General features: G+C 41.9%; 1 protein-coding gene across 2 annotated transcripts in view; it reads right to left on the minus strand.

The window, feature by feature from the left end:
- The window catches only part of cdk19 (cyclin dependent kinase 19), a 234,873-nt gene that overhangs the window by 147,460 nt on the left and 60,784 nt on the right, over window positions 1-26,629 (minus strand). For both annotated transcript variants that reach the window (XM_080192907.1, XM_080192906.1), the window contains exons 3-4: window positions 20,745-20,855; window positions 19,237-19,377 (exon numbers count right to left, since the gene is read on the minus strand). In XM_080192907.1, the coding sequence (XP_080049033.1) occupies window positions 19,237-19,377; window positions 20,745-20,855 (252 nt within the window). The remainder of the gene's footprint in view (window positions 1-19,236; window positions 19,378-20,744; window positions 20,856-26,629) is intronic.

Below are 26,629 nucleotides of genomic sequence, written 5' to 3' on the forward strand. Positions count from 1 at the left end.
CTCTGGCTCATAAGAACATAACAACATAAGAAATAGGAGCAGGAGTAGGCCATCTAGCCCTTCGAGCCTGCCCCGCCATTCAATAAGATCATGGCTGATCTGTCGTGGCTCAGTTCCACATTCCTGCCCTCTCCCCATAACCCTTAATCCCCTCTCTTATCAAAAACTCATCAACCCGCGTCTTAAAAATACTTTTTTACAATTCTTCCACTGATTGTTCGGAATGGTGACAAAGATGATTTTGAAGAACAGGCTTGCTCCAGCTCTGTGTCACTTTCACTCCTTAGATGGTTTTCAGGAATCCCAGGTTTTGTCTGGTTATCTATTGATTCATTGGTGGATTCTGCTTCTTGATCTTCAGCTACATTTTCTGGTTCAGAGCACATTCACATTTCATTTGTTACCTGTAGGAATTTCCAGTTTCTTCTATAATGGTGTCCATTTGGAGACTGCACTATGTACGATCTAGATTCTCTTATGATTCCTGTGATAATAGGAGGGTTCCAAGTCCCTTCCTGCTGAATCCTGACTGTCTCTCCCATGTTTAGTTCAGAGGCCAAACACCTTGATCAAGGTACTGTTTCTGCTTCTGCTCCCTCAGTTTGAACAATTCCTGCATGCTGTAGCTCATTGATTATGAAACAGCAGTTGGGGCGAAGTTGGAAGCTTAGTTCTTAATCTACTCCCTAACCATGAGCTATGCTGGAGATGATCCAAAGCCCTCTAATGGAGTATTCCTGAAAGCCAGTAGGGCCGTGAAAGGAGCTTCTGACGTTCACCTTCACCTTCTTCAACAGGTGTTTGAAGGTTTGCATGGTACTTTCCACCATTCTATTGAACTATGGATATTTGGAACTTTATGTAGTGTGGCAAAACTCCCAGTCCTATGTAGATTTGTCTCAGTGCCTGCTAATTGTGGATCATTGTCTGAGATCAGCATTTCAGGAATGTCATCAGCATTTCAGAAATTTCTGAGAGTGTTGCAGAAACACTCTCTGAAATTTCCTTATATTCTGGGGAGTGGCATGACCATATCTGTTTCAATTTTATTCTGATCCGGCTTCGGTCTCTCGCTTTTTAGCACATCCTGAGAACTTGATCTCATGAAAACCTATTTTGCATTTCCCTTCTTCAGCTTGAGGTTCCTTTCTCTAGCTCTTGACAACACATGCCTTATGGTCATATTCATCTCGAGTGGCTTCCCAGACCAGCACTTCATTAATATAGCTTTCATGCCCTCCAGTCCTTCAAACAGCTGCTTTACTGTTCTGTGGAACAACCTCAGGAGTTGAAATAATGCCAAAAGGTAAGCAATAAAACCTGTAATGCCATATGATGCATTGAAGATAGAGGTAAGAGCTGCGTCTAGGGCATCCCACCCACCCATTTCATCAAGCACCACCTGCCAAATCTGTGGCTCCAGGATTGAACTATTCAGCTACTGTAGAACCTACCTCCCCAGAGTGGAAGCAAGTCACCCTTGACCCTGAAGAACTGCAATAGAAGGTGAGCAAAAATTGATTTCAAATTATTTATTTGAGTGATGCTCTTACTATCCTTTCTCAGCATCACAGAATCCAGAGGTTTTGAGTAATCATCTACTGCTGTTAGGTACTCACTGTTGTTAAATGTGAACAGATCCACTCCAATTTTCTACCAAGGCTTCTCTGGAACACTGTGTGGTTGAATTGGTTCCTTTCTTGATGTGACTTACTGTACTTTTGGCACACGATACATGCATTCACTATTCCCTAATTACGGGCAGCACGATGGCACAATGGTTAGCACTGCTGCCTCACAGCGCCAAGGACCCAGGTTCAATACTGGCATCGGGTGACTGTATGTGTGAAGTTTGCATGTTCTCTCTGTATCTGCATGGGTTTCTTCCAGTGCTCCAGTTTCCTCCCACACTCCAAAGATGTGCAGGTTAGGTGGATTGGCATGATAAGTTGACCCTTAGTGTCCGGGGATTAACAGGGTAAATATGTGGGGTTATGGGGATAAGGCCATGGCGGGGTTGTTATTGGCGCAGGCTTGATGGGCTGAATGGCCTTCTTCTGCATTGCAAGGATTTTATGATCATTCTATGATTTCCCCAATTTGTGCCTCCATTGCAGGCCAATCTTGTGCTCTTCTTCTGCAGGTTTTCATGCCAAGGTGATTTTCATGTATGCATTGCAGCATTCCTTTTCTCAGTGTTGCAGGAATCATTATCTTTTCTCCCTTGAAAAGTATTTCCCCAATACATGATTTGGAAGAGGGAATTGAATGTATTATCTCCAAATTTGCAGATGATACAAAGTTGGGGGGGAGAGTGAGCTGTAAGGAGGATGCAGATGCCCTAGCGTGATTTGGACAGGCTGAGTGTGTGGGCATCTGCATGGCAGATGCAGTAAGATGTGGATAAATCTGAAGTTATCCACTTTGTTAGCAATAATAGGAAGACAGATTATTACTTAAATGAGTGTAAATTGAGAGAAGTGGATACTCAGTGAGACCTTGAGTCCTCGTGCATCAGTAAGCATGCAAGAACAGCAGGTATTAAAGACGGCAAATGGTATGTTGGCCTTCATTTATATATGGAGATAGGGATGCTTTGCTGCAATTGTATAGGGCACTGGTGAGGTCACGTATGGAATATCACATGAAGTTTTGGTGTTCTTATCCAAGGAAGGATGTGCTTGCTAGAGTGGGAGTACAGCGGAGGCTTACCAGCTGGGATGGTAGGTCTGTCATATGAGCAGAGACCAAGTCAGCTAGGATTATATTCACTGGAGTTTAGAAGAGTGAGAGGGGATCTCATAGAAACTTATAAAATTCTATTAGGGTTAGACAGCGTAGATTCAGAAAGAATGTTCCCAATGGTGATGAATCCAGAACTAGGGGTCATAGTTTGAAGATAAAGGATAAATCTTTTAGAACTGAGGTCAGGAGAAATGTCTTCATCCAGAGGGTGGTGAATGTGCGGAATTCACTACCAAAGAATCTAGCTGAGGAGTTTATAGCGAGGGGGATAGAATATAAAAGTAGGGAGGTCTTGCTGCAACTGTACAGGGTACTGGTGAGGCCACAGCTGGAGTACTGTGTGCAGTTTTGGTCGCCGCACTTGCGGAAGGATATACTGGCCTTGGAGGGAGTGCAGAGGAGGTTCACTAGGCTGATACCAGAGATGAGGGGGTTGCTTCACTGCTCTGTGGAACAGCCTCAGGAGCTGAATTAATATTAAAAGGGAAGCGCAAGAACCTGTAATGCCCATATGGTAATTGAAGGCATAGAGATAGCAGCTGCTTTCATCCAACTAGACTTGCCAGAAGCCTGAACTCGTATCCAAGACTGAATATTAGCATCAGCTAGTTTACATATAATCTCTTTTACTGTGGACAACTGATAATGCTCTCTTCGTACTGCCTGTCTCTCTGAAGAGAGACTAAATAGACTGGGTCTGTACTCATTGGAGTTTCGAAGGATGAGGGGGGATCTTATAGAGATGTATAGTATTATGAAGGGGATGGATAGGGTAGAGGTAGAGAGATTCTTCCCGCTTAGAAAGGATAGCAGGACTAGAGGACACAGCCTCAAGATAAGCAGTTTAGATCAGAGTTGAGGAGGAACTTCTTCACTCAAAGGGTGGTGAATCTCTGGAATTCTCTGCCTGTTGAAGTGGTGGAGGCTACCTCGCTAAATATATTTAAGTCACGGGTAGATAGGTTTCTGACAGAGAGGGGAATTAAGGGTTATGGGGAGAAAGTGGGAAAGTGGAACTGATCCACTTCAGATCAGCCATGATCTTATTGAATGGCAGGGCAGGCTTGAAGGGCTAGATGGCCTACTCCTGCTCCTATTTCTTATGTTCTTATAAAACACTGTGTGATTCAAGAAGAAATTAGATATAGCTGTTGGGGCTAAAGGGATCAAGGGATACGGGAGGAAGGGGGGGGTATCAGGATATTGAATTCGATGATTAGCCATGATCAAAATGAATGGCAGAGTAGGCTCAAAGGGCTAAACGGCCTACTCCTGTTTTTAGTTTCTAGTTTCATCTTACGTGGCTGTCCAGACCAGCATTTTGTCAATATAGGTTTCCACGCCTTCTGACCTCTCAACAATTGCTTCACCGCTCTGTGGAACAGCCTCAGGAGCTGAATTAATACTAAAAGGGAAGCGCAAGAACCTGTAATGCCCATATGGTAATTGAAGGCATAGAGATAGCAGCTGCTTTCATCCAACTAGACTTGCCAGAAGCCTGAACTCGTATCCAAGACTGAATATTAGCATCAGCTAGTTTACATATAATCTCTTTTACTGTGGACATCTGATAATGCTCTCTTTGTACTGCCTGGTGTAGGTCTCTGGGATCCAGACAGACTTGCATTCCCATCAGACTTTTCTCCAATTACGATTGGATTAGCCCACTTTATCGGTTCTTCAACTTTCTTGGTGATATGAAGTTTCTCCATTCTGTCCAACTTTGCTTCAGTTGGTCTCCCAGCAATTCTGGTACTTTTCTGGGTGGGTGTATTTTGGGTGTCACAGTTTCATCAATCTTGATGGTATGTTGTTACAAGGCTGCAGGTGCCTTGCAGGTGTGCGTTCATATTCTGAAAATGTGTTAGTAATAAAGTTAGTTTACAGCAATAGTGTTGGTCATCCTGCATCATTAAAACAAGACATTTTCGGGAGCGGGGGGGGGGAGGGAAACGACACAACCATGCAACAATCCAATGACCTTGGTCGGGAATTTCCACTTTTGGGGCAAGCACCCATGGTGTCAGAAGTGAACTAAACGCAACAATGAAGACTCTGAAACTACTGGCAGAGCTCAGTCTGGAGGGCAATTCCGGCAGTGCGTCAATCTGTACCTCAAAGTGATGCACGCTATTAAGAAAGACCAGCAGGTACAGTCTTCTATCTTTCTTCACATAGCAGGGGATGAATCCCTACAAGTTTATAACGCATTTATTGAAAGTGATGAGAAATGAAATTTCTTGAAAAAAAAGAAAAAAAATCTGAAGTTTACTGCAGCCCTAAGGAGTCGCATTTGAAAGATACAAATATTTTACGTTTACGCAAGGCAGTGACAACATTAGTGAGTACATAACTGAATTGAGAGAACAAGTTAACTTGTGTGTATTTGGAAAGCTTGAAGAATCAGTCATCTGAGATAGAATAATTTACGGAATCGCAAATGATTCTCAGAGAATGGCTTTTGAGCGAAGTGGGTCTCGCGGGAGAAAGCAATAAACACCTGCACAATGGTAGAAGCAACCAAATGTCAGATTAAACACTTGACGGAAGATGACAGGCCATACACAGTCAAGCAGTTACATGCAGTTAATCAGAATTAGTGCTGGGGAAAACAAATGCAGTTACAGTTGATGCAGAACACACAACTGCAAAGCATCTACAGCCCTGTTACAATATTCCCTTACACGTGCTGTCTAACCTTCAATCTCCAGGTCAGGTGACCCATGGAGTACAGAGTGTAAGGTATTGTATTTAATACTGGAGTCCACTACCACTATCATCATGACACTTTCCTATCATACCTAATTCATCATCCCTTTCCAGTAATCAACAAAAAACAAATGAGATCAAGTCTAATTACTCCAAAGCTTTGACTGATCACATTCCATACTGATAACTGAGTAGACTTTTCTTCTGAAGAACAAGTACAATCTCTTAAAAAGATAGGATTAGATTGAAGCATGGTTCAGTGCTAGGACCACCGCATTTTTTTTCAAAATGATCCACTGATACCAGACTTGGAACTGCAGCAAACAGTGAGGAATGTAAAATTGACTGCAAAAACATATAGATTGGCTGGTAGAATGGGCAGACATGTTGCAGGTGGAATTGAATAGAGGTAAGTGTAAGGTGAAGCATTTTGGCAGAAGAGATTGGGAGAGGCAAATACCATAATTCTGAAGAACATGCAGGAATAGAGGGACCTATGGGTTCATTGGCGTAGGTCTTTGGAGATGACACAACATATTGAGAGTAGTTAGCAAAGCAGATGGTATCTTGATCTTCGTAATTAGAGGCATTAAATACAAAAGTAACGAAGTTATGCTGAACCTTTATAAAGCTTTGATTAGGTTACGAGTATTGTGTCCCATTATGGTCATCACATTTCACAAATTACGTGGAAGTCCTTGAGAGGGTGCAGAGAAGATTGAACAGGATAGCTACAGGGATGAGGGGTTTTAGCTCCAAGCTTTGGTTAGGGATGCTGGGGCTGTTCATCTTGGAACAAAGAAGATTGAGGGGAAATTTGATAGCAGTGTATGGGAGAGGAGGCTGAGCTCAGCAGGGGATCGGCAAAGGGGGTCAGGAAAATTAGCACATTGGCAGCAACACCCTCACTGTAGACTGGCTGTCTCTGCATATACATTAAATAGACACCGCAGACAAAGGCGGATGTTTCATTATATATATCAACAGGACATAACTGAACGTCCTTGCTAATAGCGCCAAAACTGTAATAAAGACATGATTAAGTGGCCATTGCCTGAATGGACATTCCGTCCTTCTACCCTAAAGATTATGACACTATCAATGGGACGCGATTAAACGGCTATTGTCTTGGGCCTACCTCTTTGTTCAATATGCAAATAATTTTCTGGTGTGCATGACTAGAAACAATTACTTCACTAGAAGTTGTAAGAAATGCCCTATGAAAAAGGCTGACTGTACACAATTGAACAGAGCAGACTGAAGAAGCTTCAGGGATTCTCCAGTTTCTCTCTCCTTATCGATAAGAAGGCAATAAAGGATCGATCACTCGCGAATGCTGTGTCTAAATATCTTTCCAGCATTGACAGATGCACAAGATTTTGATATATTTAGATTATATAAGAAAAACAGTTCACATTAGCTGATTGTATAAGGACTAAAGGACATAAATTTAAAGTTTTGGGCAAGAGGTGCTGTGGAGATGTGAGAGAGAAGTTTTTTACACATTGAGTAGTAATGACCCGGAACACACTGTCTATGAAGGTGGTGAATATGGAGCCAATCAATTTTTTCAAAATGAATTGGATGTGCACCTGACAGAAATAAACTTGCAGGGCTTTGAGGATACAGCAGGGGAACAGGCACTGCTCTGGATTGCTCTACCAAGCCCCAACCTAGCAATGGTGAAAGGTATGCTGAGATAGTAAAGGGAATAGAAAAAGTAAATCTTGAGTGTTACTTTAAGTTAAATAGTAACAAAAGGATAAAGGAAAATAGAATAATCCAGCACGGAAGAGACCATCTGGTCAATCATGTCTGTGTTGGATTTTTGAAAGAGCTGTTAAACTAGTCCTTTTTCCTTTCTCCACATGCTTGCAAATTTAAGATATGCTTGAATGTGAAATTTAGGCGACTTCAGAGTTTTTCTGGATGGGTAAGCTGAAACAAGGAAAATATCTGTCTTTATTTGTAACAATTGAGCGATCAATGATTTCCAAACAGAACCCTATTCAAATAGCTGGCATGGTACTGTCACATGCTCAGAATTGTGAAGGAATACAAGATCAGCGGCAGAACAGCTGTAAAATCGCACTGTGTAAATGTATGAAAGAACATTAGCTGCAGTGAAAACAGATTTTCTCCACAAAAGGTTCAAATAGATATTAATGTGGTTTCATTCAGAACAATGAATACATGTTTCAAAAAGCCAAAAAAAATTTTTGGGATGTCAACAAAAAATGATTTGAAGATTTCATTTAACAGAATTCAAAGGGTTACTTATCTGCAGTAAGACCTGATGCAAGATGGCTCAATATTCTCCCCTCTTTAAAGCAGGGACAATTAATGTGATGTAATGCCAGGCTGGTTTAGCTAATAGGAAACTTCAAAGGAGTTTAGAATGTTGAGGTGAACATGAATAAGTATATTAACATACCGGTTATAAGAACATAAGAACATAAGAAATAGGAGCAGGAGTAGGCCATCTAGCCCTTCGAGCCTGCCCCGCCATTCAATAAGATCATGGCTGATCTGTCGTGGCTCAGTTCCACTTTCCCGCCCTCTCCCCATAACCCTTAATCCCCTCTCTTATCAAAAACCCATCAACCCGCGTCTTAAAAATATTTAGCAAGGCAGCCTCCACCACTTCAACGGGCAGAGAATTCCAGAGATTCACCACCCTTTGAGTGAAGAAGTTCCTCCTCAACTCCGTTCTAATCCACACCCCTTTTATCTTGAGGCTGTGCCCCCTAGTCCTACTGTCTTTTTTGAGCGGGAAGAGTCTCTCCACCTCTATCCTATCCATCCCATTCATCATCTTATATGTCTCAATGAGATCTCCCCTCATTCTTCTAAACTCTAACGAGTACAAGCCCAGTTTATTCAGCCTCTCCTCATAGCTCAACCCCCTCAACTCCGGTATCAGCCTAGTAAACCTCCTCTGCACTCCCTCCAAGGCCAAAATATCTTTGCGCAGGTGCGGCGCCCAAAACTGCACACAGTACTCCAGCTGCGGCCTCACCAATGCCCTATACAGCTGCAGCAAAACCTCCCTACTTTTATATTCAATCCCCCTCGCTATGAAGGCCAGCATCCCATTAGCCTTCCTGACCACCTGCTGCACCTGCAAGCTGGGTTTTTGCGACTCATGCACAAGGACCCCGAGGTCCCTCTGCACCGTCGCCTGCTGCCGTTTTTCGCCCTGTAAGTAATAGTCCTTCCTACCATTATTCCTACCAAAGTGGACCACCTCGCACTTGCCAACATTAAATTCCATTTGCCATTTCCTGGCCCATTCGCCCAGCCTATCTAGATCCTTCTGCAGACTCTCCACACCCTCCGCACAATTTGCCGCTCCCCCAATCTTGGTGTCATCAGCAAATTTCGACACCCTACACTCGGTTCCCTCCTCCAGATCATCTATATAAATGGTAAAAAGCTGAGGCCCCAGCACCGACCCCTGGGGCACTCCACTAGTCACCATCCGCCAATCCGAATAGCACCCGTTGACCCCCACTCTCTGCCTCCTATTTGACAACCAATCCTCTATCCACGCTAACACCCTACCCCCAACTCCATGTCCCTCGACCTTCTGCAATAACCTCTTGTGAGGTACTTTGTCAAACGCCTTCTGAAAATCTAGAAAGACCACATCCACCGGCTCTCCTCTATCCACCGCCCTAGACACATCCTCGTAGAACTCCAGTAAATTTGTCAGACACGACTTCCCTTTAATGAAACCGTGCTGCGTCTGCTCTATCAAGCAATTCCCTTCAAGATGCCTCACAATTTCCTCCTTATTGACAGATTCTAACATTTTACCTACCATCTAACATTACTACTGGATTAACGACCTGTGAGCATTTGTTTGAATCCCACGCAGGGGAATTTAAATTCAGTTCATTGAGTAAATAAAAATAAATAAGTCGAGAATGAAAAGCTTTTGTCAGTAGCGGAGACCATTTAATACTGGTCCATCATAAAACCCATCTGACTTACGATATAAGTTTTGTTATGGTAACCTTCAGGGACAGGAATAGTTTCTTGTGTGCAATATTTAAGAGATCGAGAATGGCTTGCAAATCTGGTGCAGAGTGGGTAACAACACTGCTGTCATGCACAAACTGTACAGCATGTATTTCTATGGTAGTTAATTCAGATGACTAAACTTAAAATATTTTCCATTTAGACAGTATTTAATACTGATATGCCAATTAATTGATCTTTGATGAAGTGAATAGCCACTGTCAGGTAGATGGTAAAAGCTTGCAGGCTACCATACAGCCTTACTCAACCACAGACCTGATTTTGAAAGCATCTGCTTCAGGTCTCTCATTCAAAACAGTTGCAGTCATATCACCATGCACCACCAGATATCCAAATCTTTGGAGCATCAAACACAGAGCCTGGGGATTTACTGGGTCAAATTGGAAAGATGCAGTTTAATCCGGGATAGTCAGCACAGTTTCGTGTGAGGTAAATCCTGCCTCACAAATTTGAATTCTTCAAGGAGTTAACTAAGTGTGTGGATGAAGGTAGAGCAGTTGATTTTGTATACATGGATTTTAGTAAGGCGTTTGATAAGGTTCCCCATGGTAGGCTCATGAAGAAGATAAGGATGTGTGGGATAGAAGGAAATTTGGCCGACTGGATAAGTAACTGGCTGTCTCATAGAAGTACAGATGCCGGCGTTGGACTGTGGTAAACACAGTAAGGGGTCTCACAACACCAGATTAGAGTCTAACCAGTTTATCTGATAGTAATCTCACAAGTTTTTGGAAATGGTGTTCCTTCATCACATCTGACGAAGGAACACCGTTTCCGAAAGTTTGTGAGATTACTATCAAATAAACTGGTTGGACTCTAACCTGGTGTTGTGAGACTTCTTACTATCTCATAGAAGACAGTGGGTGGTTGTGGAAGGAAAATTTTCAGACTGGAGGCCAGTTCCTAGCAGTGTACCACAGGGGTCAGTGCTGGGTCCTCTGTTACTTGTGATTTTTATCAATGACTTGGAAGAGGGGCTGAAGGGTGGGTTAGTAAATTTGCTGATGACACCAAAATTGGTGGAGTAGTGGATGAGGTGGAGGGCTCTTGCAGGCTGAAAAGAGACATTGATAGGATGCAGAGCTAGGCCGAAAAGTGGCAGATGGAGTTTAACCCTGAGGTGATTCATTTTGGCAGGACAAACTTGAATGCAGATTACAGGGTTCTAAGGAATGTGGAGGAACAGAGAGATCTTGGGGTTCACATCCACAGATTTCTGAAGGTTGCCACTCAAGTGGATAGAGCCGTGAAGAAGGCTTATAGTGTGTTAACATTTATTAACAGGGGGTTTGAGTTTAAGAGCCGGGGAGTTATGCTGCAACTATACCGGATGTTGGTGAGACCACATTTGGAATATTGTGTTCAGTTCTGGTCACCTCATTATAAGAAGGATGTGGAAGCATTGGAGAGAGTGCAGAGGAGATTTACCAGGATGCTGCCTGGTTTGGAGGGTAGGTCTTATGAGGAAAGCTGGGCTTTTCTCTTTGGAGCAGAGGAGGATGAGAGGCGACTTAATAGAGATTTATAAGATGATAAGGGGGATAGATAGAGTGGACGTACAGAGACTATTTCCTCAGGTGGATGTGGCTGTTACTAGGAGGCATAACTATAAGGTTCATGGTGGGAGATTTAGGAGGGATGTCTGAGGTAGATTCTTCATTCAGAGAGTAGTTGGAATGTGGAATAGACTGCCTGCTGTGACAGTGGAGTCGGACACTTTAGGAACTTTCAAGCCGTTATTGGACAAACACATGGAGCACGCCAGAATGATAGGGAATGGGATAACTTGATTTTGGGATTGAATATAGCTCGGCACAACATTGAGGGCCAAAGGGCCTGTACTGTGATGTACTGTTCTATGTGCTATGTTCTGAATGCTTTGCTCAGGTTGATGAATGCAATGAAGAGTTTGCGGCATTGTTCTCGACATTCATAGGATCTTAGAATCCTATGATGCAGGACGAGGCCATTCGTCCATCAAGTCTGCACCGACCACAATCCTACCCAGGCCCTATACCCATACATTTACCTTAGCTAGTCTCCTGACACAAAGGGGCAATTTACATGGCCAATCTACCTAACCCGCACATCTTTAAAATGTGGGAGGAAACCGGAGCACCCAGCAGGAACCCATGCAGACAGGGGGAGAATGTGCAAATTCCACACAGACAGTGACTCAAGCCGGGAATCAAACCCAGGTCCCTGATGCTGTGAGGCAGCAGTGCTAACCACTGTGCCATCGTGCCGTCCAACCTCAGATTTATCTGGCAACAAGACTCAATGTGCCAAATAAGTTTATGATTATGATATGAAGGTGGAGAAGAAGACAAGGATGGGAAGGAGTCTTCTGTGGATAAATATAAAAGAAAAAGAAAGCCACTAGATAGGATTTAGCTTTTCTTTTTTCTTTTATTGCTGCTCCAGTAGTATTTGTAAACTTGAGGAGGGTTTTAGAAGGAAAAATACAGAATTTAAAAAAGTTGCAAAATCAAACACAGAAGTAAATAAAGCTGCAAGTGTACAAGTAAGCGATGTTGCTTGTTGCCCACACCTTTGCTCTCTCTTTTGCCCTGAGAGGCCTTCTTCTCTACTAATCCTCCCTCTCCTTCCTCAGTAACTCCCTTTCTCTCTTCCTCCTCATTCTACTTATTAATATTCAGCTTTTCCATTCTTCCCACCAAAGTGGAAAAGCACATATTTTCATACATCATACACCATTCAGCAAATTTTTGCCCACTTACTTAACCCATTGTAGAATCTTTGCATCTTCCTCACAACTTTTGTGCTGTCAGCAAATTTGGTTATAATACACTATGTCCCTTCATTCAGAGAGAATGTTCAGGCTGAGCACTGATCCCCTTGGCACACTCTCTGCTTTGTGTTAGTTAGCCAATCCTCTATAGATACAAATATGCTACCTCAAAAATCATGAGCTCTTATCCTGTATAGTAACCATTTATGTGGCACCCTATCAAATGTCATTCAAAAATCCAAATCTACTACATCTTTCTCCACCCTGCTTGTTGTATCCTCAAAGAAGTAATAAATTTGGCAAACACTAACTACCATTAATTTATAAAAAGCAGGCAGCTTGTTTTTTATCTTCCTTCTATTTTCTCCATTGTATTGTTCTCTCTCTTTCTTGCACACTAAAAAATATTATTCTGCAAGCCTAGAAAGTCTCTTTGGACACTCAAGGGTTTTTGGGCATCAGTTTCAGGACTACTGTTATATAAGCACCATTAACATCCTAAGGTGCTTCACAGGAGCATTTCAAAACAAAATTTGATGCCACAAAGATATCATGGCAGATGACCAAGAGCTTAATCAAAGAGGTAGGTTTTTAAACAATAGTTGTTATTGGTTATCTTCTATTTAATTTAACTACTATGTAACATAGCTTATTTGGCTAATCTGATTTGGTTAGGTGAAAAGTTAGAATAGATAGATATTCACATGAAGGACTTCAGCAATGCAAGCCAAATTGCTTCCAGTCCATTTAAATCACACTTTTCTAAAAACAGCCACACATTGAATGTTATCTTTGTATGAAATGCTTTTAAAATATTGGTCAAGATGAGACTGACATATCTAAAAACCCTGAACAGACTTGCCACAGTATCTATGTTTTCAGTTTGGTTGAGATTTCTCCAGAAATTACCTTTGACATGCTTTTGACATGAAATCTAGTGGCCTTGCCCGTAACCTTCCAATTAGCTGCTGTGGGTTATGGCACTGTACTGAATAAAACAAAAACTGCCTCAATATTTTAAGTTAACAAACTTACCAAAGCAACAAGTTGCTTATTGTAATTAAAGCTGAAGAAATATAATCTAATTCTATAGTTGGATTTTATTCAACACACAAGGAAAAAATTAGTTCTGGTGTCAAGAAAACAACTCTCAAACTTGCTGTACATGAGACCATTAATCAATTACTACAAAAGATTTTAATTGTGTCTGCAACAATACTATCAAAATTGGATTAATGATTGCTAATAATAAAAATGGAAATGTTTCACTACTATCTGTGCCAATTATCAAGAGTTCAAACATATTGAATTCTACTACATCCCAGAGCCAAGAGTCAGCAGCACACAGGGTGGATTTTAGCAATATTTGAAAAATAACAAATCTGCTTTCTTCAGAATCTCTAGTTCAACATGATGTTTACAAAGAAGACATTTGGATTTTAAATGTAAATTTGGAAGATTCTGTCACACATTTTGTGAATTAAATTATGCAAAGTCCCAGACTCCAAATAGACACTGACCCATATCCAATCAAATTCTTGGATCTGTGCCACTTTAGAATTACCTACTAATGTCTTTTCCTTGAGATGCATCAAGAAAAAATGTTGGATTTTAGACTCAAGACTGAACAAATCTAGTATGGACCTGCACACCCACATACCATTTATTATAGATCTCTTTCTTTTTAAAGGTAATTGACATGCAGTCTCTGTGACCTCTACTGACCACTGCAAACAAGCATCCTTTTTGTAAACCAGATTCATTGTCAATCTTATTGTTATTGTATACATATATTGTACAAACAGTTATACCCCACTTTAATCCCAAATAATGCAATTTTGTTATAACACATAGTTAAAAATTACTAACATTTAATCATTTTCTGTACTGTTTGCCCTATTATAATTTACTTTGTCAGAATTTCCATCCTTTCAATCAATCCAATTAGCCAATCAGAATAATCTGACCACTGGAACAATCAAGATGAAGGAAATATAAAATAAGAAAAATGAAAAAAGTCAAACCTGCAAAAGCCTGAAACTTGAAATAAAATTTAGACAGGCCAACTGTTTTATAAAATAATCAAAGGGTAAATGTGTTGGAACTTGTGTTGGAACAAAGGGAATGTGTTGGAACTTTTAAATTGCATCAAGATAGATAAGTCGCCGGGACCGAATGGGATGTACCCCAGGTTACTGTGGGAGGCGAGGGAAGAGATTGCAGAGCCTCTGGCGATGATCTTTGCATCGTTGATGGAGACAGGAGAGGTTCTGGAGGATTGGAGGATTGCGGATGTGGTTCCTATTTTCAAGAAAGGGAACAGGGATAGCCCGGGAAATTACCGATCGGTGAGTCTGACCTCAGTGGTTGGTAAGTTGATGGACAGGATCCTGAGGGACAGGATTTATAAACATTTAGAGAAGTTTAGTATGATCAAAAGTAGTCAGCCTGGCTTTGTCAAGGGCAGGTCATGCCTTACGAGCCTGGTTGAGTTCTTTGAAAATGTGACTAAAGACATTGGCGAAGGAAGAGCAGTGGATGTGGTTTATATGGACTTCAGCAAGGTGTTCAATAAGGTCCCCCATGCAAGACTTCTTGACAAAGTGAAAGGGCATGGGATCCAAGGGGCTGTTGCCTTGTGGATCCAGAACTGGCTTGCCTGCAGAAGGCAGAGAGTGGTTGTGGATGGATCTTTTTCTGCATGGAGGTTGGTCATCAGTGGAGTGCCCCAGGGATCTGTTCTGGGACCCTTGCTGTTTATCATTTTCATAAATGACCTGAACATAAGAACATAAGAAATAGGAGCAGGAGGAGGCCATCTAGCCCTTTGAGCCTGCCCTGCCATTCAATAAGATTATGGCTGATCTGAAGTGGATCAGTTTCACTTTCCCACTTTCTCCCCATAACCCTTAATTCCCTTGTCTATCAGAAACCTATCTACCCATGACTTAAACATATTCAGCGAGGTAGCCTCCACCACTTCGACAGGCAGAGAATTCCAGAGATTCACCACCCTTTGAGTGAAGAAGTTCCTCCTCAACTCCGATCTAAACTGCCCCCCACTTATCTTGAGGCTGTGTCCTCTAGTCCTGCTATCCTTTCTAAGCGGGAAGAATCTCTCTACCTCTACCCTATCTATCCCCTTCATTATCTTATACGTCTCTATAAGATCCCCCCCTCATCCTTCTAAACTCCAACGAGTACAGACCCAGTCTATTTAGTCTCTCTTCATAGGCTAACCCTCTCATCTCCAGTATCAGCCTAGTGAACCATCTCTGCACTCCCTCCAAAGCCAATATATCCTTCTGCAAGTGCGGCGACCAAAACAGCACACAGTACTCCAGCTGCGGCCTCACCAGTACCCTGTACAGTTGCAGCAAGACCTCCCTACTTTTCCTGGATGAGGAAGTGGAGGGATGGGTTGGTAAGTTTGCTGACAACACGAAGGTTGGTGGTATTGTGGATAGTCTGAAGGGATGTCAGAAGTTGCAGCGAGACGTAGATAGGATGCAAGACTGGGCAGAAAAGTGGCAGATGAACTTCAACGCGGATAAATGTGTAGTGGCCCATTTTGGCAGGTCCAATGGGATGAAGGAGTATAATATCAAGGGTAGGACTCTTTTAGCAGTGTAGAGGATCAGAAGGACCTTGGGGTCCGGGTCCACAGGACTCTTAACTCGGCCTCGCAGGTGGAGGATGTGGTCAAGAAGGCATATGGTGTATTAGTCTTCATTAATCGAGGGGTTGAGTTTAAGAGTTGGGAGATAATGCTGCAACTTTATAAGACCCTTATCAGACCCCACTTGGAGTACTGTGCGCAGTTCTGGTCACCTCACTACAAGAAGGATGTGGAAGCTATTGAAAGGGTGCAGAGGAGATTTACAAGGATGTTGCCTGGATGGGGTGGCATGCCTTATGAGGATAGGTTGAGGGAGCTCGGTCTTTTCTCCCTGGAGAGACGAAGGATGAGAAGTGACCTGATAGAGGTTTATAAGATGTTGAGAGGTATAGATTGGGTGGATTCTCAGAGACTATTTCCCAGTACTGAAATGGTCGCTATGAGAGGACACAGGTTTAAGGTGCTGGGGAGCAGGTACATCAGAACATAAGAAATTGGAGCAGGAGTAGGCCATCTAGCCCTTCGAGCCTGCCCCGCCATTCAATAAGATCATGGCTGATCTGTCGTGGCTCAGTTCCACTTTCCCGCCCTCTCCCCATAACCCTTAATCCCCTCTCTTATCAAAAACCCATCAACCCGCGTCTTAAAAATATTTAGCGAGGCAGCCTCCACCACTTCAACAGGCAGAGAATTCCAGAGATTCACCACCCTTTGAGTGAAGAAGTTCCTCCTCAACTCCGTTCTAAACTGCCCCCCCTTTATCTTGAGGCTGTGCCCCCTAGTCCTACTGTCCTCTCTGAGCGGGAAGAGTCTCTCCACCTCTATCCTATCCATCCCATTCATCATCTTATATGTCTCAATGAGATCTCCCCTCATTCTTCTAAACTCTAACAAGGTACAGAGGAGATGTCAGGGGTAAGTTTTTCACTCAGAGGGTGGTGGTTGAGTGGAATCAGGTGCCGTCGGTGGTGGTGGAGGCAAACTCGTTGGGGTCTTTTAAGAGACTTCTGGATGAGTACATGGGATTTAATGGGATTGAGGGTTATAGATAGGCCTGGTAGGTAGGGATACGATCAGTGCAACTCGTGGGCCGAAGGGCCTGTTTGTGCTGTAGTGTTCTATGTTCTATGTAAATAAATTTCAGGAGATTCGTGAGCAAAAAGGAACAAACAGTTCCCAATGTAGGGAAAAGCACAATATCAACTCAGGGACAGACATGATTTTATGCTGAGTAAACAGGCACCAACTAGTTCAGAATATAGTGAACAATGATGAAACAGTGTGAAGCTATATTAACTCACTGTATTGCGCAGGTGGTTTACTTACTATATCCTCGTTCTGACTCTTCCTGAACTACTCCTGGAGTAGTTGGTGTTTTCTGGCCTGGCCAGGTGCATGGTTTAATCTCAGGGCAGAACAGAAGTGGCACTTTTCTCTGGTAGAACAGAGTTTAAACATATCCCATTTGAGCACTGAAAAAATGAAGCTGGAAGTGAGGAATAGAGTGAAGTCTCTGATCCACCCAACAGTGATTGAGTGAGGCAGGGGAAAGCCTTATTTCTGCTGGGATCGAATGTGTAACAGAATATAGCTGTGGCAGGAAAAGGTGTGACAGCTGTGAATCTCCCACCACACCACTATTCTGCATTTTCCACTCCCCAATCTCCAATTCCAACAGTGACCCTGATGCTCCCTCAGGTTCAGGAATTAATTTAAGCACTCTTCAAAGCAAAGATTGGAACAGGAGAGAACTCTCTGCCTTCAATCTCCCAGTAACTCCTTTCCACATCGCTGAGCATTAATTGTTTTTGTGAATTGCACAGTGTGTTTTGTCTAATTTTGGCTTAAGTAAGATGTATTTCACCTACTCGGGCCAAAGATCTTGGATTGGAAATGCATCATCAGATATTATATGCATTTAAATGGAAAAAGCTGCTTCAATATAAGTAATTTTGCTTTACAAAGAACAAAGAACAAAGAACAACACAGCACAGGAAACAGGCCCTTCGGCCCAACGAGCCCGCGCCGCCGTCCCACTGTCTCAGTGACCTATTCATGATTTTAGTCTACGCCTAATGTAGGAGGATCAGGGAGGTCCAATATGGGGACAATTTGTTACCCAATCAATCAGCCTAAAAGCACATCTTTGGGATGTGGGAGGAAACCGGAGTACCCGGAGGAAACCCACGCAACCACGGGGAGAACGTGCAAACTCCCACAGACACAGGCCCAAATCCATGTGTCCGCACAGCAACAGAGATAGTCTCTGAGCTGTCATGTTGCCCTCGAGATGGTCCAGTTCAAGCACACTAACGACATGAAGCAATAGGCAACTCCCGAAGCAACGTCCAAGAGCAGCCCACTACAACCTGCCGCATGCATGCCCCTTGCTTTAAGTCACGGTTTCTAAGAACATATTGACTATTTAAAATGAGGTGTTCCTATATGGGTGCAATATGCAAAACTTCAAAACAAAGAGACCAATCTGAATAGGAGGCCAACTTCAACGTCATATGCTCAAAGTTACACCATGTTGTGACTATAACCCTTGTTTAATGACCTTTAAGGTTGCCAGTTAGATTGTTTAGTGCTAATTGAAACAATAATGTATACTTTTGATCAGTCACCTAGCACTTCGGTTTTGCAACAGACAAATCCAAGGTCATTTTTTTCACAATAACAAGCAGAGTTTTTTTGAAAGCTTTACTTTTAGCAGTATAGTAACAAAGCATCCCATCTGACTGAACATTTCAGGCCTGTGCAAATGTAGGTAAAATTACAAACCATTTCTAAAGATCAGTGCACGACTGTTTCTCCTCAGAGTACAACTCAGGCACCACATTCAAATAAGGTGTGCGCTGAGTATTGCTCAGTTTAAAATTTTAGTTTATTTATTATTAGTCACAAGTAAGGCTTACATTAATATTGCAATAAAGTTACTGTAAAATTCCCCTTACTCGCCACAGTCCTGCGCCTGTTCGGATCAATGCACTTAACCGGCACATCTTTCAGAGTATGGGAGGAAACCAGAGCACCTGGAGGAAACCCACGCAGACATGGGGAGGACATGCAAACTCCACACAGTGATCCAAGCTGGGAATCAAACCTGCCGCTGTGAAGTAGCCATGCTAACCACTGTGCTACCATGCCACCTCCTGGTTTGCAAAGCATGGACAGTCTGATGTGGTCACATGGGACTTATCCACTGTCCCAGTTAACAGGTAATAGGATGGAAATGCATCTTGGCAATGTACGTCTAACCAACCAACCCAAAATTGAGCTTTGGGGTCCAGTAACATTTTTTAAGTAAGTGCACAATAACTCAGGTTTAATTCCTTTGTTAACCTTCTGAGAGTATTATGCTTACCAAGTCTCTGTGAAGAACCCAGTTTGCATGGAGGTAATGAATTCCATCTAGTATTTGATAAAGCAGTGATTTGACCATTCCTCTTGGCAGCTGTACTGGCTTTTTGTTTGCTTTAGAAGCACGATGGAACTTGATAATATGCTACACAAAAAGCAAGACAAATTAGAAAAATAGTTACTCTTAAAGACAATAAAATGCATTCTACTTTACGAGCACCCATCTTTACACTGTTTAATGGTGACACTATTACAAATAAATTTACTGATTTTGATATTTGTTTTACAATAATTAAAATGCACTTCTCCTTGTAGGTTAACAAAGGTGCAACAAAGGGATATGATTCATTCATGAGCATGTATGCAAGTAGATGTGACAGGTATTGACACAGGTGCCTGAAGGAAAAGTTCCAGGTGTACTCCAAAAACTACGATCTTCACTACACAGCAATACAATACAACTGGCAACAGACATTCAGTAATTAGAATGCAGATTGAGTAAGGTATATTATTTTGCCTTACTCAATCTGCATTCTAATTACTGAAAATATGTTGAAGTGTTTTCACGCTTGCTTGGTATTTGGAATTTTTCTGGTAAAATCACCCCCTTACTCTTTTTTTCAACTTTATCCTCCAGTCCTAAAATCTCCAATTAATGCAAATAGTTTATTTTTACCTACTCTACCTATTTCTCTTAAAATCTTAAAAAATTTAATTAAATCACTTTGTAATTATCCAAACTGTAGGGAATACCACCCTATTTTATATAATCTCTCTTCATAATTAAACTCAAATTCAAGATATATTTCTAGTAAACCTGCACTACATCTGCTCCAAAATCAATGGTCAGAACATTGTCAATCAGATAGACAGCCTGACATTGGCTGGAAAGGTAGGTTGCTGGCACACATGGGCAGCCAGTAGGACTGTCCCTGAATGTTGCATGCCGTAGCCAATTAAGCCATTTGGAGGACCAGAAATTCAGGTGTGCCATCAGGAACCACGGTTGAGGTATACTGGAGACTTGCTACATTCTTCTGGTAGGTGGAAAAAGAATTATAAAAAAAAACAAATTTGCAAGTGATAGAGGGGAAACCAATCTGAAGAAATCACTCAGGCTGCAGGGACTGCATTCCCCGCCTCTGTGATGAGCTGCAAATTTTCAAACGGCTGGAATGACATCTCCAGGAAGCTATCCCTAAATACCACCCTCACCTCTGTGACATTTCCCCAACAGTATGTTTAATTTTGCATGTACTTGTTCTGTACAACTCAGTAAAAGGTCAGAATTAACAAAACAGCTTCCACATAGGCTGCCTACATATATATGAAATTAGTAAAGATAGGTAGGAGTACATAAATAAATATTCATGACTGGAAATCTTGAAAGCCAACAGCCAAATAGAGGATGACAGACAATGGAGGATGGATCTGGAAGACCTACCCCAGTTTGCACCTTTGTTGCATGAAACACATAAGAAGGAATTTTACATCTGGTGACCAGGTCCTTACCCATAAATCATGTTCTGCATAATCAAACAGGAGCCAGACTTTTCTGTCGCTGTGCGAAAGAAACACCTTCTGCAAAGCTATCACATTGGGGTGCTTCAACTCTCGCAGCAACTGGCAGAAACAAAGAGATAAAAATAAATGGGCAACAATATTCAATACAGGTGTGAAAAGATACAGATGTGAAATTGATCTTGCAGTCATACAAAAGGGCATAACAAAGACGTCCAATTCACGATGTTATCACCCAAGATCAATTTTATCCCTACTCTACCTATAAATGTCTTATCGCTGTACTGCAATCTTAGCGCTTTGATGTGCAGGAAGAAAGATTGGATGCTACAGCAGTTTACAAGCACCAAATTTCACCATATTATTGTTTACTATTAAAACAATCCAAGATTTTCTTCGAAGTATAATTGCAGGATTGATGCACTGGTGTACGTAAAAATATGTTTGTTAAAATCTAAAAAAGTCAATGCTGTTAGCAGTACTTTGTGTGAAGTGGCACACAATCATTAACCACATTTGCACCATAGACTTGTGTAAGAAAGTAGTTGAGAGGATATGCTCTGGCACCTGTTGGATTTCAAATCAAATCATTTAAAAACAAAGTAACAGGAAATTGTGGGTTAGTGCCCAGTACTTCGACCTATGCAGTACAAGGTTGGCTGTGATGGTCCTACAACTAAAACACCAACAGCAACTTCTATTTATACAAAGCTTTTAATGTACCGATACATTGCATTGTTATTAAAAAGAGGTGTTGCTGAACAAAATTTGATACTGAGTAACATAAGGAGATATTTTAAAAAACGACCTAGAGTTTTGTGAAAGACATGGAAGAGAAAAAGAAAAACTTGGAGTTGTATTTCCCTGGCAAAAGTGGAAATCGGGAGGCAGAATTGATTTCTGGGTTGCAAACTCACCTCCATCTCCAGCAGCCATTGCACAGTTAAGGCATAATCAATATGTTAATATGACATGAATAATATTAATGATGCAACTTTGACATCAGTAGTCAGATGACCAAGAGGCTCCAGGAGAAAAAGGAGCAGAACTGTCTGCATCCTGAATACCATATGCTTATTGTGATTTCATGTAAATACTGTAAATAAATAGACAAAACTATACCAACGATCTATATATAAATCAAAAGAGTTTTATGAATTACTTTGCCTTTCTATTTAAGGGCTGTAGTGATCTGAGCTCTAATCTTGAGGTCGATGCCTCCTGGTTTCTGAAGTTTATTTTCAACAGCCAGATCTCCACATTATTAAACCAACACACAGGCTGGAATTTTACCATCAGTTACCAGAATTGGGGCGGGCACAGCTCACAGAACGGAATTCTCCACTGGCTTCAGGTGGGATTTTACGACCCTCACCCAAGCGAGGTTGTAAAATACTGGCCACTTTGTCCACAAGACTGACTGTGGTCCCTCTGCCTCTATATCTTTTGATTTGTAGCTCTACCAGAACTGCTAGTTGGAGTCTTTTATTTCCCCCCGGAAGTCTTCATGTCGACCATACCTCATTTCTACTGGCTCTATTTTAGAGAATGGAAAAACTGACTCTTTCTTTGGTCCTTTCAACTATGGTTTAAATCTGCAGATTTTAAAACGTCTGATCCTGCCACAGCAAAAACATTTGGTTCCCCCTGATGGGCATGTTCTGTGAAGGTACTGTGTCTTACTGTGGCACACTTTGAAATAGTTAGCAGTTTTGGTGGGCTTTTTTGCGAGCTTTTGGTGGGCAATGCTCTCAAATTTGGACCTCCGTGAAGGATTGCCACTTCCTGAGTCTCACTGTGGCCCCGGATTATATCTTGAGTCTGGTGGTGCAATTCCACCTGGAGCTCAAAAGTCATATCGTTTATGGATTGCAAAAACCCAACCTCACATTGTTGAGCCTACCATCCACAATGCAGTTGCAGCGAAAGCCATGTTTGGAGGCTCTATAACCACAAGTACTAGGGAATTGATTTAAATGATTGACTCGGGAATCAGCGGATGCACATGGTTTCCTCTTGCCGGAGCACATAGCTTCCACTGACACATTAAAATGCTTATTAAAGGCCTCCATAATCTCATTCTATGATGCTGAGGGCTTTTTGACTTTTTGCTGATTGAGGACTCATCAGCTATGGTTCCCACTGTACACAGCAGTGTACATACCTCATGTTTCTAAGATGTTCCAAATCATCCCATAGCCATTCAGTACCTCTCATGTTGTTTCTTCCAGAGCTCCCATTGCCGGACTTGCTGTGGACCTTCGATGGGCTGGAAAGGTTGAGGAAGTAGTAGCAGTCATTCAGTGGCCATTGACATTGTATGTCACCCATAGTGCCCTCATTGTGGTCTTCTTTGGGCCTAATCATTGTTTTGCAGAGTCAAATGATGGAGCGCTAATAGTTAAAGAGGCTTAATGTTTTCTGTGGAGTACCTGCTCTGCTTTTTGTTTAACTTTTTGGAAAAAATAGTTAATCAGACATTCAATCCTCGAGCAGAATGGCTCCTACCTCCTCAGTCATTGTTATAGTCATCTTAAAAGATTTACTAAAGTTTGGGGTGGCGAACACAAGATCATTTATCAGGATGGCTTTCAATTTCTCAAAAGCCAGACCATCAGGGCTGAATGATTAGGGCTTTTGCTTTATTGGCAGAAAATCCCTACATGCACTGTCTGTAGGTACACCCCGTCTGATCCCTCCCAATTTCTTTAAATTCCCTGAGCAGATTAGCTACATCCTTCCAAAGCTTGTGTTAGGAAAGTTAATAGGGCATTTAAGTCTTCCAGAATATTATTGTTTGTTAGCCTAATAGCCGGAGGTGCAACCTGGGAACCCTCTAATTCAACACTTTATCTGACTTCCCCTGGCTAACCTTGGATATTTCTACTCTCTTATGGCAAACACTCACTGGCTGACTAGGCTCCCGGCTATGATATTCTTTTAGCATTTTAATGTGGCATAACCAGTGCTTTCTACTCTCTCTTAGGGGTGTGGATCAAATAATTAGCTATATTATCAAAGGGCACACTGGGAGAATCTTGCCTGTGCAGACCATAACCTCTTAAGTTCCTGGAAAAATTCAAATTCAAAAATCCAACATCAAGTGAGAAACCAATGTCAAGTGGACCCATAGAGATTTGCATTGCCCTCAGTTGATGTTGTTACTGCAGACTGATCCTCGTCTTGGTGTATCCTTGTGTTTATTTTCCTGGGTCTGGGGTGTTTTGGTTGCGTTGCTGATACCATTGACTGATTGTTGGTATTCCTGCGGCCTCTCATTGCCTTCATTGTCTGTGGGCTGGGGACTGTATGACTCCCCTACCACCTTGATGCATAGCAGCTTATTTTGTTGGTGGCAGCCATCTGACGAGGAGGAGGAGGTGACACTAGAGGTGCCGGCTGGAACTGGCCGCTACTTACTGTTAACAAGAATAGCAGCATTTAACTTCTTTAGTGTTCTCTGCTTACAAGGTTTCCTGGTCACTGTTTGCCAGTGCCCTTCTTGTTCTGTTACTTCCTTTTCCAATGCTGATGGAGGTGTTTTGTCAAGGTCTGCTGGAACTTCCACCCTTTAGTCAGAAGCCTTCTTTTGCAGCATCTTTTGTAGTGGCATCCTTGTTCTTGTTGCAGGAGCATGCATGAGCCTCCCTTGTGGTAACCTTTTATGTGGCTCCTCCACTGATTATTTGAGCGTATGTTGGAGCCCGTTTTGGGCAGCCCATGTAAAGATGACCAGTCTCCCCACATGGATTGCAGCATATGTTCTCCTGCTTGCAGTTTCAGCAGAAGGTGACAGTACTTATGACATTAATAAATAAATTTAAAACTTAAACTTAATGCAAACAAGCCCAACCCAAGAATTGACTACCCAAAAGTGTGATGAAGGCAGGTTCATTCAAAGCATTCAAAAAGGAAAATTAAACTGTTATCTAAAAAGGAAGAATGTGCAAGGTTGCGGGATGAAAGCTGGGGTGAATTGCTCATTTGAATAGTGTGGACACAATGGGCCAAATGGCCTCTTGCGCTGTAACAATTCTGTGAAATGGGCAAAGCTGAGCTGGTACCGCTGAAGCAGCCACAATTTATTTTGTCATTCTGAAATACCGTAAACGTATTACATGATCTCACTCTGCTCTATTTAAACAGATGTTTTCAAGCCGTCTCAATGGTGTATGAATCAAAGGAGATGGTCTAATCAAAGAAAGTGTATTTTAGGATTTGTGAGTGAACTTAACAAATTAGGGTGCACTAAATATGAACTGAGGAGATCGTCTCATTCAGTGGGTAAAGTCCCTGTCCCTGAGCCAGAATCTCCGAGTTTGGGTCCCAATCCAGGACTTGATGGCCAAGGAAGGTACATTCGTAATTTGACCATACTGTTGATGACCAATCTGTGAATCTTTCCAATACTCACCAATGATAGGCGTAAGAATGGGTATCTCCTGGTCAGCCATGCTTGACGAGGAGTCACAAGCCCTCAAGCTGTGGCCCCTGCAACAGGCTGGCGACATGTTCCAGGAATAAACTAACTATAAAAATAGACCTAAGCATGTGCTTTGTCTGCCTCATGCATTTCTAAGTGCAGATAGAGAATCAAGAGGAAGAGATATAAACCCTGGTGAAACAGCTATTCATTCTATTGCTCCATCCTAATTGCCCTCCTCTACCTAATGTAGTGAAGGCTTAAACACCAGTGAAAATTTGACTACTGATAGAATTCAGTAATGGACGCAAGCTGATCCAGTTTTGGAGAGGGATAAAATGACACTGTGCATGCCAACTTACTCCATGATTACATAGCTACATTGACAGTGTCCAGTGAGGAGAGAGACTGCCTTGATCAGTCTGCCTGTTTGGCACTTGCACACAGGGCTTTGTCATGAGTGAAAAAAAATGGGAAGGACTTTCTTTCAATACTTCATCTAAGTTCTATAATAATAATGATTTGTAAAACTGTATACACAATTTAACTTTGTTTCTTCTGAAACTGTTAGGAAATATTATTACAGCAGACTAAACAAATATAAAAGAAGCTCAAGAAATGTTTCTGCTTTACACTGATAACTACTGAAGAACTTGCGTCATATCAAACCATTAATAACCATAAGTATAGTAGAATACCCTTTACATGACTGTGTTTCCATTTCAGTACAATTCTGTTGGTGCAGCCCAGTATAACATGTGCAGTAAAATGAAACCATGTATGGAAATCACACAGTAAGTGATCCATCTCGCATGGAACACCAATTAGGAATGATTCAGCAGCAGACTATATTACAGATCTAACAGCAAATAAGTAAAGGATAACATATCAAGACAGGTAATGTCACATCATAAATCATGAATGACATGCCTCAGTATTTTCAGATTTTACCTGCATCTTGACTATGGCTGTTTTATTTACAGGTTAAGCCACTTCTCTGTAACATTAGGGGAGAAGACCTTATATTGCTTTAAATTAAATTAAGGTCCCACAGAGATTTAATTTAAATGTGGCTGATGCAAATTCTAGTTCATTCATGGAGTACAGATATCCTGCCAGTAGAAGCCCACAGTATGAAGGCTGTTTGAAGTCAGTGCTCTCATTCATTCATCATCAAAGATGCAATAAATTCCTGATGAGCAATTAACCACAAATTGACCATGACCAGGATTTTCCTCTCCCGATTGGATCAGGCAGATACAGCGACAGGAGTGAAAAATATCTTGATAGCAGCCAAAATGTGTTTTCCTTTGATATAAACATGATGCCATTGTCCCCTCTCCATTAGTCATGAGTGCATTTCCTGATATTCAACATGGAAACATCATTCAAATGCCTTAAGATATAATTATCAGGACTCTGCACCTGTATATTTCCACACCCCCTCCCCCCA

Source organism: Carcharhinus amblyrhynchos, chromosome 7 (assembly GCF_965287045.1).
Source record: "Carcharhinus amblyrhynchos chromosome 7, sCarAmb.v2.hapA, whole genome shotgun sequence".
In the NCBI taxonomy this organism is placed as follows: Eukaryota; Metazoa; Chordata; class Chondrichthyes; order Carcharhiniformes; family Carcharhinidae; genus Carcharhinus; species Carcharhinus amblyrhynchos.